Consider the following 16,683-nt stretch of genomic DNA (forward strand, 5'->3'; position numbering starts at 1 on the left):
CTCACGTTATCCTGGGGGGGGGGTTAGATGCGTGCATTCGTACTTACAGTTTGTCTCACAGAGTGTTCGTCAAGCGGCTGTTTCGATGCAGGAGGCGGAAGCAGTGACCTCGAGGAGCGAAAGGCCGAAAAAGCCACACCTCTGCCTCTGGACGGATCACCTCACATTATTTTCATTTCTTTCCGACATTTCTGGGGGGGGGGGCGCGCTTGTTCACAGAGGTGAGCCCCGAGGTCTTGCTCTCCCACCATCACTGCACGAGCCCGAGGCTTCCTCCACCGGATGCACCCACTTCGAGGAACCCGTCGGGGGGAGGCGGGCGGGTGACCCACCTGTCGCCCAGAAGTCCTCCCTTTCCCACAAGACACTGCACCCCCCCGGAGCCCCCGAATTCCCTGAACCTCAAAATGCCAAGCATCAGAGCCAGTGCCAGGAGCCAGACCTGAAGGCGGAGAGCAGAGCGGCGCCTCTGCCCAGGGCTAGGCTTCCCCTCCTCCATAATAATAATAATAATAATTACTATAATTATAATAACAATAATAAAAATCCTGCTCTCTGCGGGGCCACGGGAAAGGAGAGGCCTTTCCCAGGATGATCCTCGCTCCCCCCCCCCCCCCCCCCCCCCCCCCCCCCCCCCCGCTTCCTCGTCCCTCGACCCCACCCCTGCATTCCCGCCAGCGGCTGTGACCTGCGACCCTCCTGGGACCAAAACAGGCCCCCCGGCCGGTCAGGTCAGCCACAAAGCGAAGGGGTGGGGAGGGGTGGGGTGCGGGGAAGGAGACAGACAGGAGGTGCTCTCCCGAGGACACGGGGTGGGGCGGCCTCTTTGGAAGAATGTGCCCCCTCCCCTCCAGAGCATCTCAATTCTTGATCTCGAGTCCGCTTATCACCACCACCTGTCCGTCCCCCTTCCCCGCCCCCGCGTCCTCGACACTGGGCGGGGGGCAGGGAAGGGGTGAGGCGCTCAGGATGCCCGCGCCCGGGACACGGGGAGAGGCGGGGAGTCTTTCACAGTCAGTCAGTGATTCGATCGGAAGATGCAGCGCGGAGCCCTCGCTCCACGGCTGCCCAGTCCGTCGCCACGAGGGTTAAAAAAAAAAAAAATCCAAAAATAAAAATAAAAAATCAATGTTCCTGATTTTCCTGCGTGATGCCCGTCACCAGGAGGAGGTTGCAGGCCATGAACTGCACGCTCAGCACGTTGCTCATCTGGCCCGTGTACACGCCCACCAGCTCGCCCGAGGAGCCGTCGGCGGCCGCGCTGCAGAAGCTGTTGCGGATGTCCCAGATGCGCACCGAGTTGTCCATGGACGCCGAGGCCACCAGGCTGCTGTCGGGGCTGAAGGTGAGGCTGGTGATGTTGTCCGTGTGGCCGCGCAGCTCCTTGTAGAGGCTCCCGGAGGCCAGGTCCCACAGCTTCAGCCGCTGGTCCTCGCCCGCCGACGCCAGGTACTTGCCGTTGGGGGAGAAGGCGAGCGACAGCACGGGGCCGCGGTGGCCCGTGAACAGCCGCACCGAGTTCCCCTGCTGGGCGCTCCACAGCCGGACGGTCTTGTCGGTGGAGCCCGTGGCCAGGTAGTTGGAGTTGGGGTGGAACCGGACGCAGTCCACGTCCGCCAGGTGGCCGGCGTAGATCCGCAGCGGGTACGTCCGATCGAAGGACCACAGCCGCGCGGTGCGGTCGTGGGACCCGCTGGCGAAGTACAGGCTGTACGGGCTGATGTCCAGGTCCCACACCGGGTAGGCGTGTCCCTGGTACAGCACGGTGTTGGTGAAGGTCCCCAGGTCCCAGTACCGGATGGACATGTCCTCGGAGCAGGAGAGCAGCCCCGAGCTGTCGGCGAGGAAGCGCGTGCTGTACACGGGCCCGCAGTGCCCCCGCAGCGTCTTCATCTCGGTGCCCGCGGCCTCCTCCTCCTCCTCCTGGGCGCGCCGGCCGGGGCCGCAGAGGGGACATAAGAAGAGATGGTTAGTGGTCCCCGTGGGAAACGAAATCCCGGGGTTGGGGGCGGAGGGGGGCGGGCACTGCTTGGGAAATAGCACCTCCCCGGTACATGACGGGGTCTCGCTCTTAAGGGCCACCCCAGGAAATCGGCCCATCACCGCGTGACCGAGTAAGAAGTCCCCGACAGCTCACACCCCGCTCTCCTTCCATTCATTGTGCAGCCACGCATTTAGCAAACCGGAAGCTACAGAAACGCGAGGCTGTCTATGGAGGGATGTCTGTGGGCCTTACTCTTGGGCCGAGGCTAACGGATTTCAAAAGCTGACGGAAGGCAGCCTGCGGGGACTTTCCTTGATGCCGAAAGCTGCCATCTGAACAGAGTTCCTTTGGAGCGTATGTTCAGTCCTCAGTTCTCTCATTCCAGGGGCGTGTCAGGTTTGGCTGCCTTAGAAGCCACGCGGCTCCGTTTCCAGCCCACTGAGGCCAATCCTGACACGCCCTTGCGCCCACGCCTGCGCAGACGTGGTCTCAGCTTCATGATTTAAAACATCTTCTATCCCAGTGGTCGGCAAACCGCGGCTCGCGAGCCACATGCAGCTCTTTGGCATCTTGAGTGTTCTAATGCCACTTCTTCAAAATAGACTGGCCCAGGCCAAAAACCGACTTCTGTGCATGGGCCACAAAGTTTCAATCGCACTGTATGTGTGCGCCCGCACGTGGTATTTTGTGGAAGAGCCACACTCAAGGGGCCGAAGAGCCACATGTGGCTTGCGAGCCGCAGTTTGCTGACCACTGTTCTATAATAATAAAAGCCTAATATGCTAATTGGAACGGACGGCCGAACAGCAGAACGACCATCCAGATGACCTTCCAGACAAAGCCGGGGCTGCGAGGGCCTAGCTCCTTGCACGAATTTCGTGCATCAGGCCTCTAGTTTATATACACTGAGTGGCCAGATGATGATCTCTGAACGCATAATAATCTGGCCACTCAGTGTCTATCCTATAGAATAAAAGGCTAATATGCAAATTGTCCCCTCGACCAGGAGTTCGACCAGCCAGCAGGCCGGCCAACCGCCCATGTCCCCTCCCCCTGACCAGGCTGGCCGGACCCCATATATATACATACACACACATACACACACACACACATACACACACACACACATATTTTAAATTTATTTCAGAGAAGGGAGAGGGAGAGACAGAAACATCGATGATGAGAGAGAGAATCATGGATCGTCTGCCTCCTGCACGCCCTGCACTGGGGATGGAGCCTGCAACCCAGGCATGTGTCCTGCCTGGGAATTGAACCATGACCTCCTGGTTCCTAGGTCAATGCTCAACCACTGAGCCACGCCAGCCAGGCTCAGTGCCTGATGAATACAGAACCACTGTAGCAGTGTAGCCCAAACTAACCCGGGCCTATCAGAACAGTAAGCCAGAAAGGTGGGATCATCAGTAAATGGCACGCACACCCCGTGACCAGGCACGCACTGCTGGTCACCAAAAGGGGAGAGCGATGCGGCTTTATTTATTCACTTATTTATTTTTTAAAAATATATATTTTATTGATTTTTCACAGAGAGGAAGGGAGAGGGATAGAGAGTTAGAAACATCGATGAGAGAGAAACATCGATCAGCCGCCTCCTGCACACCCCCTACTGGGGATGTGCCCGCAACCAAGGTACATGCCCTTGACCGGAATCGAACCTGGGACCCTTGAGTCCGCAGACCGACGCTCTATCCACTGAGCCACACCGGTTTCGGCCGATGCGGCTTTAAAACCGTGACTTTCCGGAGGGTCGCCAACATTTTCCCGAAGGAACAACACAACGCCTGGAGACTCTACAGCCAAGTGACCCCTGTGATTCTCGGACAGACTTCCTGTGTGGGGGACAGACCAGAAGACAGCCGTCCCTGGCCCCCGGGGGGAAGCCCCTCCCCCAGCCTCTCCCCGACCAGGACACCGTCTGTGTCCAAAACCCCCTTTCCCTTCACTCGCTCACGGGCAGGCTCCTTAAAGCTACAGCCGCCTCGATCCCGGGATGCATCCATCACAGTGGGTTTTCATGAAACACTACAAGAATGAGGAGTAGCGAGATGAAGATTCTACCACCCATTGCCTCTGTGGGTGTATAAATAAATACCTTTGTGAGCTTTAGGTTCTTGCCTAGGAAAAGGGCATCCTTTTAACTTCTATTTGAAAAAAACCATTAAACTGAAATAAAGCAAAGGCTCCAACGTGTACAGAGTCGAGGGAAAGTGAAAATACACACGCATGTCTATGCATGTTCAAAATGGCTACTGCAGGCGCTCAAGATTAAAAATACGTTAGCACAGCCCTAGCTGGTGTGGCTCAGGGGATAGAGTGTCGGCCTGCGCACTGAAGGGTCCCAGGTTCAATTCCGGTCAAGGGCACATGCCCGGGTTGCGGGCTTGATCTCCAGTGGGAAGCGTGCAGGAGGCAGCCGATCAATGAGTCTCATCATGGATGTTTCTATCTCTCTCTCCCTCTCCCTTCCTCTCTGAAATCAGTAAAAATATATTTAAAAAAAAATACGTTAGCATTTGGGAGCTTACGGTTCTACTGTGACCAAGAATATTAGCGTTTTCCTTTCCAAAGAGGTTACAACAACACTTTAAAATTTCAAGAATGACTCATTGCTCTACTCCAGGAAGTTTATATAAGAACTGTGGGAGGGCCTGGCCGGTGTGGCTCGGTGGCTGAGCGTTGACCTATGAACCAGGAGGTCACCATTCAATTCCTGACAAGGGCACATGCCTGGGTTGTGGGCTCAATCCCCACTAGGGGGCGTGCAGGAGGCAGCCGATCCATGATTCTCTCTCATCATGGATGTTTCTCTCTCTCTCCCTCCCTGTCCTTTCCTCTCTGAGATCAATAAAAATCTATATTAAAAAAAACAATAATAATTTTCATCTCTTCCGAGGTTAGGCATGGGCAGAATCCAATGGCTGTGGGTTACACAGCATTCGTTTGCTATCGGATGAGGGTTCTAGGTCAAGGAGCCCCTTCTCTGTCAGGTCAGTCACGTCTGGGGAAAGAACATTCTAAGCCAGTGGTCGGCAAACCGCGGCTCGCGAGCCACATGCGGCTCTTTGGCCCCTCGAGTGTTGCTCTTCCACAAAACACCACGGCCTGGGCGAGTCTATTTTGAAAAAGTGGCGTTAGAAGAAGTTGACGTGTAAAAAATTTGGCTCTCCAAAGAAATTTCAATCGTTGTGCTGTTGATGTTTGGCTCTGCGGACTCATGAGTTTGCCGACCACTGTTCTAAGCGAACGCGCGAGGGGGCAGACGCAGGGAAGGAAGAATGCCGCCCGTACCTCCTCTTCCAGAACGTCGCAGGCCAGGCGGATGCGGGACACGTCCACCTGATGGGGCTCGGCCTTCAGCTTCTTGGACCGCAGGCTCCAGAGTTTGATGCAGGAGTTGTCGAAGCCGGCCGCGAGCAGCTTGCCGTCGGGGGAGATCTCGGCGGCGTTCAGCAGCTGCTCCGTGTGGTAGAAGGCGTAGAAGCAGATGGTGGTGAGCGAGGGCGGGCCCTCCTTGACGCGCCGGATGCTCTCCTGCAGGACGTCCAGGGCGGCCTCGTTCTGCAGGATCGGGCCGGGCACGTCGGCGGGCTCCAGGCCGCTGCCCTCGCCCCGGGAGGAGGAGCCGCCGCCGCTGCCACCGCCGCCGCCGGCGTAGAGCTGGTAGTCGGTCCTCTTGACCGGCTGCACGTCCAGGTGGATGTGCAGCGTGAGGACCCGGCACAGGGCGGCGTTGTTGTCGCTCTGGAGGTAGCGGATCAGGTAGTGGTAGCTGTCTTCCTGGAGGCGGACCACGTACTTGTTGTCCAGGAAGGCGCGGAGCTTGAGGTTGGACAGGATGTCCTGGAGGCTCTGCGTGGCCTGCAGCTGCTCGACCACGTCCTTCTGGCCGGCGTTGTGCAGGAACATGCCGTGGAAGCGGCTGAAGAAGCTCTCGGCTGTGCTCTTGGGGCTGTTCTGGACCAGGTGGAGGTGGAGGTAGACGAAGAGAGGGTACAGGAGGGGCATCACTTCGTGGCTGTGCTGGGAGTCGGAATCTACAACGGAAAGAGGGAGGGCTTGACAGTCAGCATCATCCCAGAGCGCGGGGGGGGGGGGCCCTCCTGGGGAGCCCCCCCGCCACACAACATGGTGTCAGGACCCCATTTTCTGAGGCTGGTGACTGAAATGTAAGCCCAACAAAGCCCGGCCGGCGTGGCTCAGTGGTTGAGCGTCGACCTAGGAACCAGGAGGTCACGGGTTCGATTCCCGGTCAGGGCACACGCCCGGGTTGTGGGCTCCATCCCCAGTATGGGGTGTGCAGGAGGCAGCTGATCCATGATTCTCTTTCATCTTTTTTTTTTTTTTAATATATTTTATTGATTTCTTACAGAGAGGAAGAGAGAGGGATAGAGAGCTAGAAACATCGATGATAGAGAAACATCGATCAGCTGCCTCTTGCACAACCCCTACTGGGGATGTGCCCGCAACCAAGGTACATGCCCTTGACCAGAATCGAACCTGGGACCCTTCAGTCCGCAGGCCGACACTCTATCCACTGAGCCAAACCGGTTTCGGCTCTCTTTCATCTTTGATGTTTCTATCTCTCTCTCCCTCTCCCTTCCTCTCTGAGATCAATAAAACATATATAAAAAAACAACAACACAAAAATACACCCAGAGCCCTTATCCTTGCAAATTTTAACCTTGTCCTTGAACTCTCTCAGAAATTCTAAAGAGCGTAAGTTTGAGGCAAGTGGTAAAACTACCTTTGACTCTCTAACCCAGTGCTCGGCAAACTCATTAGTCCACAGAGCCAAATATCAACAGGACAACAATTGAAATTTCTTTGGAGAGCCAAATTTTTTAAACTTAAACTATATAGGTAGGTACATTGTTATTAACTTAGTTAGGGTCCTCCTAAGCTGGCCTTTGCTAAAATCTCAAGGGGCCAAAGAGCCGCATGTGGCTTGTGAGCCGCAGTTTGCCGACCACTGCTCTAACCCAACACCGTGCCCGGAATGTAACAGGCCACGAGGGAAATCCGCGGGACTCGTGCTTAACCGGAAAAGGCCCCTGGTGCCGAGTACTCACCGGTGAGGAAATTCCGCAGCCGCCCGAACTGCACTTCATACTGCTGGGGCTCTGCCTGGCACGGGGACGCGGACACGATGTTGGCACAGCCAGACTCTGATTGGACTAAGGAGAGGGCACATGGATGGGGACGGAAAAAGAATTATTATTATTCTTTTAAACAAATATTTCTATTGATTTCAGAGAGGAAGGGGAGGGAGAGGGAGAGAGAAACACCAATGATGAGAGAGAATCATTGATCGGCTGCCTCCCGCATGCCCCCCACTGGCAACCCAGGCACATGCCCTTGACCGGAATCGATCCCGGGACCCTTCAGTCCGCAGGCCGACGCTCTAGCCACTGGGCCAAATCGGCCAGGGTTATTATTATTCTTTTTTAAAAATATTTCTATTGATTTCAGAGAGAAAGGGAGAGGAAGAGGGAGAGGGAGATAGAAACATCCATGATGAGAGAGAATTATCGATCGGCCGTGTCTTGCACGCCCCCTACTGGGTATCGAGCCCGCAACCTGGGCAGGTGCCCTGACTGGGAATCGAACCCAGGACCTCCTGGTTCATGGGCCAATACTCAATCACTGAGCCACGCCGGCCGGGCAATGGTGGTATTTTTAAAATATATATTTTCATTGGCTTCGGAGCGGAAGGGACCTTGCCATGCACCCCCCCCCCCCCCTGCCGCTCGCCCGGAGCGGCCCGCACCCACCTGTGAGGTTGGCTGCCATCTCCTCGGGGGTCTGGGACAGGCGCAGGCCTTGCTTCAGGGGGCCGTCGGTGTCCACGTACTGCCGGCGCTTGAGGTAGCAGGACACGGCCATCTGAATCTGCTCGGTGCGCACCCGTTTCATGACCTGGGGGGGGGGGGGGACAGGAACACGGGGCCGTCAGGGATCTGGGGGCGCCTCCTGCCCAGCTGGGACTCCTCCCTCGCGGAAAATCAACGCTGGGAAGGGTCCAGCCCCGTGAGCAGCTAAGAAGCAACACCGATTCCTCGAGTACCAGCCGGTGCTCTCAGTCTGTCTCTGTTTCCCGGTGCCGGCCACCCTCAGGGGTGGAACCCCACAGATCACCCGACTCCACTGAACGCCCAGATTTCCACCGCCCCCTGAGCTTTTCCTTTGAGACGCATTCAACGCCCACACAAGACCAGCAGGATTCCGGGACCTTCAGGTCTCCTGCCGGCTCCCCAGGCCGAGAAGCAGGCGGGAGGCGGCACCCAAGCAAAGGCCTGGGGAATTCAGGAACGGGATGAAGAGATGCCGGGGAAGGGAGAGGCTACTAATGGGGACAGGGAATGCTATGCCCCCCCCCCCCCCCGCCCCCGCCGTTTTTTAAAATAAATATATTTTTATTGATTTCAGAGAGGAAGGGAGAGGGAGAGAGAGAAACATCAGTGATGAGAGAGAGTCATTGATCGGCTGCCTCCTGCACACCCCTCTACTGGGGATCGAGTCTCAAAGCTTTGTTTAGATGGAGGGGCCCTGGGTCTGATCTGGCTGCCATTCCGTGATGCAACAGAACATACTCATCAATTTCCCCACAGTGACCCGTCTTTCCACGATGCATCTGCCCCACTGGGTTATTAGAAGTCTTCTGCTGTATTCACAACTTAGATTGTTCTTCTTTTAATCCTCACCCTGGGATGTGTTTTCATTGATTTTTAGAGAGAGAGGAAGAGAGAGAGAGAGAGAAAAACATCAACGCTCAAGAGAAGCATCGACTGGTCGCCTCCCACACGCGCCCCAGCGGGGGCCGGGGATCCAACCTGGGAATGGAACGCGTAACCCTTCAGTCTGACAGCCACACTAGCTAGAGCTTCGATTACTTTTAAATTAAGATTCTGTCATTGCTAACATAAGGACTCTGATCCTTTGAGAGTGGGGATCCCTGCTCCGCATTCACCTGTCCATCAATGAAGACAGATCATTGTTTCTTTGTGGTTAGTTGTTGTATCTGTTTTGACGGCTCCAGAGATCCTCCTGGGTCCCTAACCTGGCTACACTTAAGCATCGTGTGTGTGTGTGTGTGTGTGTGTGTGTGTGTGTGTGTGTGTAAATACTTTCAGCCCCGAGACCCTGATTCAACGTTATATTTAGGGGGAAAAAAAGAAAATTAAAGGCATAGAGAGACGGCGACAGTCCTGTCCCGTCCCAGTCTGGCCCGAAGTCAGGGCTATTCAGTCAACCCTCCAGCTTTGCTCCCTCACCCTCACTGACCCCCCACCCCCACCCCGCCCAGCTAAAGCTGCTTTCCATCTAACTTCAAGAACGCTTCCTCTCCAAACTCTCCCAAAGCAGCCCCATTTCCTCGTATTTTAGCTGAGGCTAAAACTTTCCCAGATTTCCCACGGCCCATCCCTTGTTGCCATGGGGACGTATCTTGTATCGATGTGTCCCCCTGGGTGTTCCAAGGAGGAGGGGAGTCAGCGATCATATCGCTAAAGAAAAACCCACGTGGAGGATGGGAACAGGCCCTGGGGTGACATAGTGTGTGTGCAGGTCTGAGGGAGGAAGACAGGAGGGTCGAAAGGGGGGTCATCAACAAGGCGTGAAAAGGAAGCCACATGTGGGATCGCTGGAAACTGGTTTGTAAATCCTCATTTTAACAAACCTGCCCAAGGTCGTTGCCCCAAATGGCCGTTTCCATGGATCCAAACCATCGTTTACGACATGGCACCTCCCCCGAGGGAGGGTGGGTCCGGGGGTGTTAAGGGCAGGAATGCGGGTTCTAACGCTCACCGCTACCCTCAACGCTACCCTCAACGAAAACACCAGAGACAAGCCCGGCCGGCGTGGCTCAGGGGTTGAGTGTCGACCTATGAACCAGGAGGTCACGGTTCGATTCCCGGTCAGGGCACATGCCTGGGTTGTGGGCTCGATCCCCAGTGGGGGGCGTGCAGGAGGCAGCTGATGAATGATTCTCTCTCATCCTTGATGTTTCCATCTCTCTCTCTAAAAATCAGTAAAAACATGTTTAAAAAAGTTCTCAAAAATAAAAATCTGTAGAGAAGTCAGCCCCCCCCAACTGATTTTCATAGTAATAATATCCATAAATGGACACATTAAACCCCCCCCCAAAAAAAAAACAACTTCTTAAAATAGACCTGTCTTTGGAGAGGCTTAGACATGAGACGTATATTGCAATTTCAAGTTACCTGCTTAGCCTTTTAAATGATAAAAGTCTTTAAAATTTAAATTGAGTTTGGATATAATTATATCTTGGTTGGAATTTCAGAATTTCCCATTATTTTCAACTTACATAAAATGCCTTAACTTTTCCAGGTAAAAAAGAGAACTTTTCCCTGAATGTCACATGATCAGTATTTCTGGAATTTAAAAGGATTCACACACAATACGTATCTCTTTCTCATGTAGCGATAGCGCCCACTGTGTAACGAATCCTCCAACAAAGTTGCTCTAATAAAAGCAGGACGTGATTATTTCCCTGCTTCATAGTAACAACTTTTCAGGAGAAACCACAGCCACATTGAAACCACAGAAGCGTGGGGAGGAGGCAAAGACTCCTGGGAACCGGGCACACGTTTAAGATGATGTTACCATGGGGACCGCATCCTAACTCCACCCACTCAAGTTCAAATGTAGATGCTATGGTCAGTGGAGGGGTGCTTGGAGAGAGATTTTTCCCGAGGATATTTTTCCACTGATTTTGAGAGAGAGTAGAAGGGGGCAAGGCTGGAGAGAGAGAGAGAGAGGGGAAGGAGGGGAGAGGGGGAGAGAGACATCGATGTGTGAGAGACACATCGATTGGTTGTCTCCCGCACGCACCCTGACCAGGGCTGGGATGGAGCCTACAACCGAGGTACATGCCCTTGACCGCAATCGAACCCGGGACCCTTTGGTCCGTGGGCCGATGCTCTGTCCACTGAGCCAAACCGGTGAGGGCTGTTTTTATTGATTTTTTGAGAAAGAGAAAGGGAGAGGGGGAGAGAGAAACATTGATGTGGGAGAGGAACATCGGCTACCCCCTGCATGCTCCCCACCGGGGATCGAGCCCGCAACCCAGGCATAGGCCCTGACCGGAATCGAACCGGCAACCTTTCGGTGCACAGGATGATGCCCAACCCACTGAGCCACATCAGCCAGGGCAAAATGTATTTTTCTATATTACATTTATGCTTCAAAACAGATCACGATTCCTTTGTGATTTGTTAAATGGGCTGTCATGTTCAGTGCCTGCGAGGCACTCAGATATCAGCTCTCTACCTTTTACTCGCAGTCGTCTAAGTGGCTGAAACAGTCCTGACGGGTGTGGTTCAGTGGATAGAGCATCGATCTGCGGACTGAAGGGTCCCAGGTTCGATTCTGGTCAAGGGCATGTACCTTGGTTGTGGGCACATCCCCAGTGAGGGGGTGTGCAGGAGGCAGCTGATCCAATGTTTCTCTCTCATTGATGTTTCTAACTCTTTATCCCTCTCCCTTCTTCTCTGTAAAAAAAGTCAATAAAATATATATTTTAAAAAAATAAACGGCTGAAACAGCGGTCCAAAGGCCGTTCCAAGTAGGACCTAAAAATCCAAGCTCTTGCATTAATCATCGTGACAACGTGCATTCAGTTAGCTGTGTGGACATGGAACTCACAGCAGGAAAAGAAACGAGCCACACCGCTCCCCGCCTCGGTCAGACCTCATCGCGTTTTACAATGACGATGGCCTTTTATACCCAGTCTTCACGCAGACGCAGACCGACATGACCCACGTGTCCCGAGGTGCAAATGGCACACGCGTAAGGCTCCAAGTTGGGGGCTCAGGATGCGACGTAGAGCCTCAAAGGTGGTTTTTTTTTGGGGGGGCCGGGGGTAGGGGAAGCAGAAGTCCTACACCCAGGCAGGCAGATGCCACTAGAAACGGATTGTCTCCGATGTCAGCGGGGACCTCTGGCATATCCATCCCCGCAGGGAAGGCTTCTTCCTTCCCTCCAGCTCAGTGCAGGCCATTCCCGACCTGCTCTGCCTCCTCGCCCAGCCAGCCCCGACCCCGCTTCCTACCTCGGTGGGGGGAGGGGGGCTGTTTACTAGGACTTGACATTCCTCAACTCCTGCCAAACCTAAGTCACGTTTCCACACTCCCACAGGCCTCCCTCCCTGAAGCGCCCTCCCTCAGCCACCCCCCGTGCGAGCATGGCTCTAAAGAAGTGGCGTTAGAAGAAGTTTTAAGTTTAAAAAATGTGGCTCTCAGAAGAAATTTCAACCGTTGTACTGTTGATATTTGGCTCTGTGGACTAATGAGTTTGCCGACCACTGCCCTAACCGGTGTGGCTCAGCGGATAGAGCGTCGGCCTGCGGACTGAAGGGTCCCAGGTTCGATTCCGGTCAAGGGCATGTGCCTTGGTTGCGGGCACATCCCCAGTGGGGGGTGTGCAAGAGGCAACTGATCGATGTTTCTCCCTCATTGATGTTTCTAACTCTCTATCCCTTTCCCTTCCTCTCTGTAAAAAAATAAAATAAAATAAATCAATAAAATATATTAAAAAACAACAACGAAAAAACAACAACACTAGACAGAAAGGGTAGGAGGCGTTCCTCTCAGAGCATAAAGGAGAATATGGCTCCCGGTGTTCAGCATTCTCCCAGAATTCAAATGCAGCATGTAAGGACTCGGAGGTCTCTTAATGACATTAAAGAGAGAGAGAGAGAGAGCGAGAGAGAGAGAGAGAGAGGATCAGCCTTCAATTTTTCATCGAGTAGGACTGTCCAATTCGACTTCCTGCACTGGCAGAACTGCTCTAGGTCTACACTGTTCAGTCTGTAGCCCCCAGCCCCCAGCCCCAGTGTAACCAGGGAACTGAATGTTGGAGTTTAGTTACATTAAACTTAAGTAACCACACGGGGCGATGGGTACTGGACCGGCCAGCACAGGTCTGGAGACTGGCTGTTGCTGTGTGAAACGATGTATCCATATCAGCACCTTGGCTTTCAGATGTGAGCTCACCAAGTGCCGCAAAACATTTCTGATGACTAAACGCTAATACTTTGTTAGAAGGAAAAAAAAAAAAAAGAGCTACTTTTTATCACTGACAAACAGACCGATTGCGAAGACAGAGATACATTTCAGTACATCTTCCCAGAAGGAAACAAAGACTTCTGAATGGAAGTTCTCCGGGGTGTTTTCGAAGTCTCGCCAGTCCCCCTTCTCTAAGCCTCCTTCGAGTTAAAAAATGAGACGGGAAAGGGGTTTTGCTTCAGCAGTGCAACTGAGCAGCAGTTAATGTCAGTAAAATGTCTAAAAGGTAAGCTCGCACCTAAGACAACCTTCCCCTTGCAACGAGAAAATTAACATACATATACACATTAGAGGCCCGGTGCATGAATTCGTGCATGGGTGGGGTCCGGCCAGCCTGGCCAGGGGGAGGGGACATGGGCGGTTGGCCGGCCTGCCTGCGGGTCGAACTCCCGGTCGAGGGGACAATTTGCATATTAGCCTTTTATTATATAGGATAGACACTGAGTGGCCAGATTATTATGCGTTTCAGAGATCATCATCATCTGGCCACTCAGTGTATATGTGTTTAGAGGTCTATTACATGAGGCAGAACGTATATTAATTCGTGAAACAATTTTACTCCAACTAATCACTTACACCGTCAGCATCGGTGTCCCCGGAGCCACTCTGAACCATCAAGTTCCATGTTCCAGAGCCCATCACCTCTGCATCGACCCAACCGGCCATGGCAGAGCGTTTCTTGGACCCACGGATGGTGACCTCCATGGAAACCTCTACCCAGGCCATCCACACCCATTCCGGTGGGCATAACTCTTTTCATTCATCACGCACTGAATCGGTTGATTGTGTAAATATCCCCAACTGGCTTCGACTGAGGTTGTTTTAGCCCAAAGAGCGTCTTGTTGTAGGAAACAGGGTAACTGAGAGAGTGCCCCGTAACAGGAGAGATTGGAACCACGTGGTGACGCCCTCTGCGGAGGGCTAATTGTCTTACAATCAGGCGGGTACCGCATACACAGAGGGAAGACCACCTGGGATGACCTCAGGATTCCTTCATGCCTCCTCCCCTAAGGGCTCTTTAAGCTTCCACACTGGGATTAAAATGTCTGTCTCTGGCCCGGCCGGCGTGGCTCAGGGGCTGAGCATCGACCTGTGAACCAGGAGGTCAGGGTTCGATTCCTGGTCAAGGGCACAGGCCTGGGTTATGGGCTCCATCCCCAGTCGGGGGCGTGCAGGAGGCAGCCCATCCATGATTCTCTCTCATCGTGGATGTTTCTCTCTCCCTCCCTCCCTCTCCGAAGTCAATAAAAATACATTTAAAAAGAAACAAACAAAAGTCTGTCTCGGCTAAGCCGTCATTTTTCTCCAGGAGCCACAGGCACGCACGAGGCTGGCAGGACAAGTGGACGGGCCGTCTGTACGTTCAGTCCCACCCCACACAACTGCAGGCCCCGTCAATCCAAAGAGCGAATCGGACGCCCTCTGTGCTCGCCTTAAAAACTTCCCACGGCTTCCGCCCGAGTGGAGAATAAAAAGCCCTCCGTCTCCATCGTGTCATTTCAAGGTTACTCCGACCCTCCTATCTGGGGGGGGTCACACCCACCTTCTCGCTTCAGGGGCTTTGCTCAGGTGCCTCCATTCACTGGAGCCACCCACACCAGCCCTCCAACCTGGTTAGGCTACGTCCCACCCAAGCGTCACAGCTCAGCTCAGCTGCGCCATCTCTTCCTTCCAAACGCTTCCTTGAGCCCAGCTGGCGGGGCTCAGTGGTTGAGCATCAATCTATGAACCAGGAGGTCACGGTTCGATTCCCGGTCAGGGCCCATGCCCGGGGTGCAGGCTTGATCCCCAGTGTGGGGCGTGCAGGAGGCGGCCAATCGATGATTCTCTCTCACCACTGATGTCTCTCTCTCTCACTTCCTCTCTAAAATCAATAAAAATATATTTAAAAAAAAACCCCAACCACATACAAGCCCTGCCCTCCCCCCATACACACGCAGCTCCTGAGCAGTGAGGTGAGACCTGCACACAGACCTCACGCTCAGAGGCAGGAGCCACGGAACCTCCCAACAGACGCCCATCGGACTCATCGCCGATCACAGAGAAAAATGCTTTGGCTTTTCTGGTTTAACAGTGACTTTCAAGGCAGCAGGAAGGATGGGGGGCTTCGTAGGGCAAACCAACGTTAGTTTGCTTCACATGTCGCCCAACAAACTCAGGCCACAAGGCACCTGGAGGGCGTTCTGACAGAAAGGGAATGGGAACAGCTAACATTCATCCTCGCAGCGTGCCTCCCCTGCGCCAGGCATGGCCGCCCACCGTTCTCCTTCATCGGGTCCCCTGTCCCAGCTCCACCCAAGTCGCTCCATCTGACACAGGAGGAAGCGAAGGCCCGCGGAGGTGACACTCGGTTCCATGGTTGCAACCTCAGGCCTGTGTGGTCCCCAAGCCCCCACGCGCCACGCCAAGTTTCTCCGAGCTTAAACGTGTGGCTCAAACTCCCCTTCCTACTCTCATTTTTCAAGATTTTTAAGCAGAGCCCGGGCCTAGGCTGGGGGACACGGCGGCGTCCTCACCCCTCGCCCCCCCCCCACCCGTCCCTCACCCCCATCTCAGGTATAGGACACCCTTGTATCACCTTACAGACCGCAACCTCCGCCCCTGCGGTTCCGCCCAACACAGCAGCACCCAAACGCTGCTCCTGAGCGGGAGGGACCATCCCCAGGTCCCAACCTGCAAGGTCAGAGGTCAGCTCTTGGGCGGCGAGCGCCGCGCGGGGTTGGCACCCACCTTTTTTGATCCTGGGAGCCGCCGCGCCCGCCGCCGCGAGATGCGCACGATCAAGACATGTGCACAAGTGCCCGGAGGATGCAGCAAGCTCACCCGGGGCTCCACTTCCGCCAAGTCTAACAGGACACCCCTACCCTCACCATCCACCCGCTCCGGACCCACGCCTGACCCAACACGCGTCCCAAAAGCCCGGAGATCGCGAGTCCCGCCTAAGCGCCCCACTCTCCCACGGCTGTCAGGCGTCAAACCCCCCGCGAAGGCCACCCTGCAGGTGGGTATCCACCGGCAATAACCCAACCCCCAGCCTCCCTCCGATCTCCCCTGTCACCGGCAGAAGTCGATTGCACATCCTCCGCCCACCATCACCATGTGCGAAGTTGAATCTGGAGTTCGCCCCGAAGACATTTCCTTGTTCCTTCCACCAGAAGGGGATCGGGACCGGTGCCCCCCGACGCCCGGCGGGACGTCCGAGCCGATCGTCCGGCCCCGGGAGGACCCACCCCGCGCGGGAACGCACCGCCCAGCCAGGTGTCGCCGCCGATTGCAGGCCACGCCGCCCGCGGCCGCCCGCGACTCGCAGGCCCAGGGCGGAGGCGCGGCCGCCGCGCCCGCGCAGCGCCGGCCCCGCCCGCCCCGCCCCCACCGCCGCCTAGGCCTCCCGCGCGCCCCCGGCCCCGCCGCCCGCGCGCCCTCCCTCCCGCCCGGCCCCCGCCGCCCGCGCGCGCGCCCGGCCCGCGACCCCCGCCCCGGCCTCCCCGCCCGCGCGCCCCGCACGCACTGAGCATCCCAGGCGGCTCCGGCTCCCCCCGCCGCCGCCGCCTCCGGGATCGGGCCGCTTCCGCCTCCGTCGTCCCTGCTGCAGGGTCT

General features: G+C 55.3%; 1 protein-coding gene across 3 annotated transcripts; it reads right to left on the bottom strand.

Annotated features, from left to right (window-relative positions):
• Positions 1 to 641: 641 nt before the first annotated feature.
• TAF5L (TATA-box binding protein associated factor 5 like) lies at positions 642 to 16,683 on the bottom strand. 3 transcript variants are annotated; one of them, XM_054712901.1, is made up of 5 exons: positions 16,595 to 16,683; positions 7,774 to 7,918; positions 7,072 to 7,176; positions 5,291 to 6,036; positions 642 to 1,920 (listed from the first exon to the last, which is right to left on the bottom strand). In XM_054712901.1, the coding sequence occupies exons 2-5, from the start codon at positions 7,913 to 7,915 to the stop codon at positions 1,126 to 1,128; spliced, it is 1,788 nt and encodes a 595-aa protein (XP_054568876.1). In that variant the 5' UTR covers positions 7,916 to 7,918; positions 16,595 to 16,683; the 3' UTR covers positions 642 to 1,125. The 3 variants fall into 3 exon arrangements, with proteins under 3 accessions (XP_054568876.1, XP_054568874.1, XP_054568875.1); XM_054712899.1 differs by having other exon boundaries at positions 642 to 1,923; XM_054712900.1 differs by lacking the exon at positions 16,595 to 16,683 and adding an exon at positions 15,817 to 15,824 and having other exon boundaries at positions 642 to 1,923.

Source organism: Eptesicus fuscus, chromosome 24, assembly GCF_027574615.1.
Source record: "Eptesicus fuscus isolate TK198812 chromosome 24, DD_ASM_mEF_20220401, whole genome shotgun sequence".
NCBI classification, from domain to species: domain Eukaryota; kingdom Metazoa; phylum Chordata; class Mammalia; order Chiroptera; family Vespertilionidae; genus Eptesicus; species Eptesicus fuscus.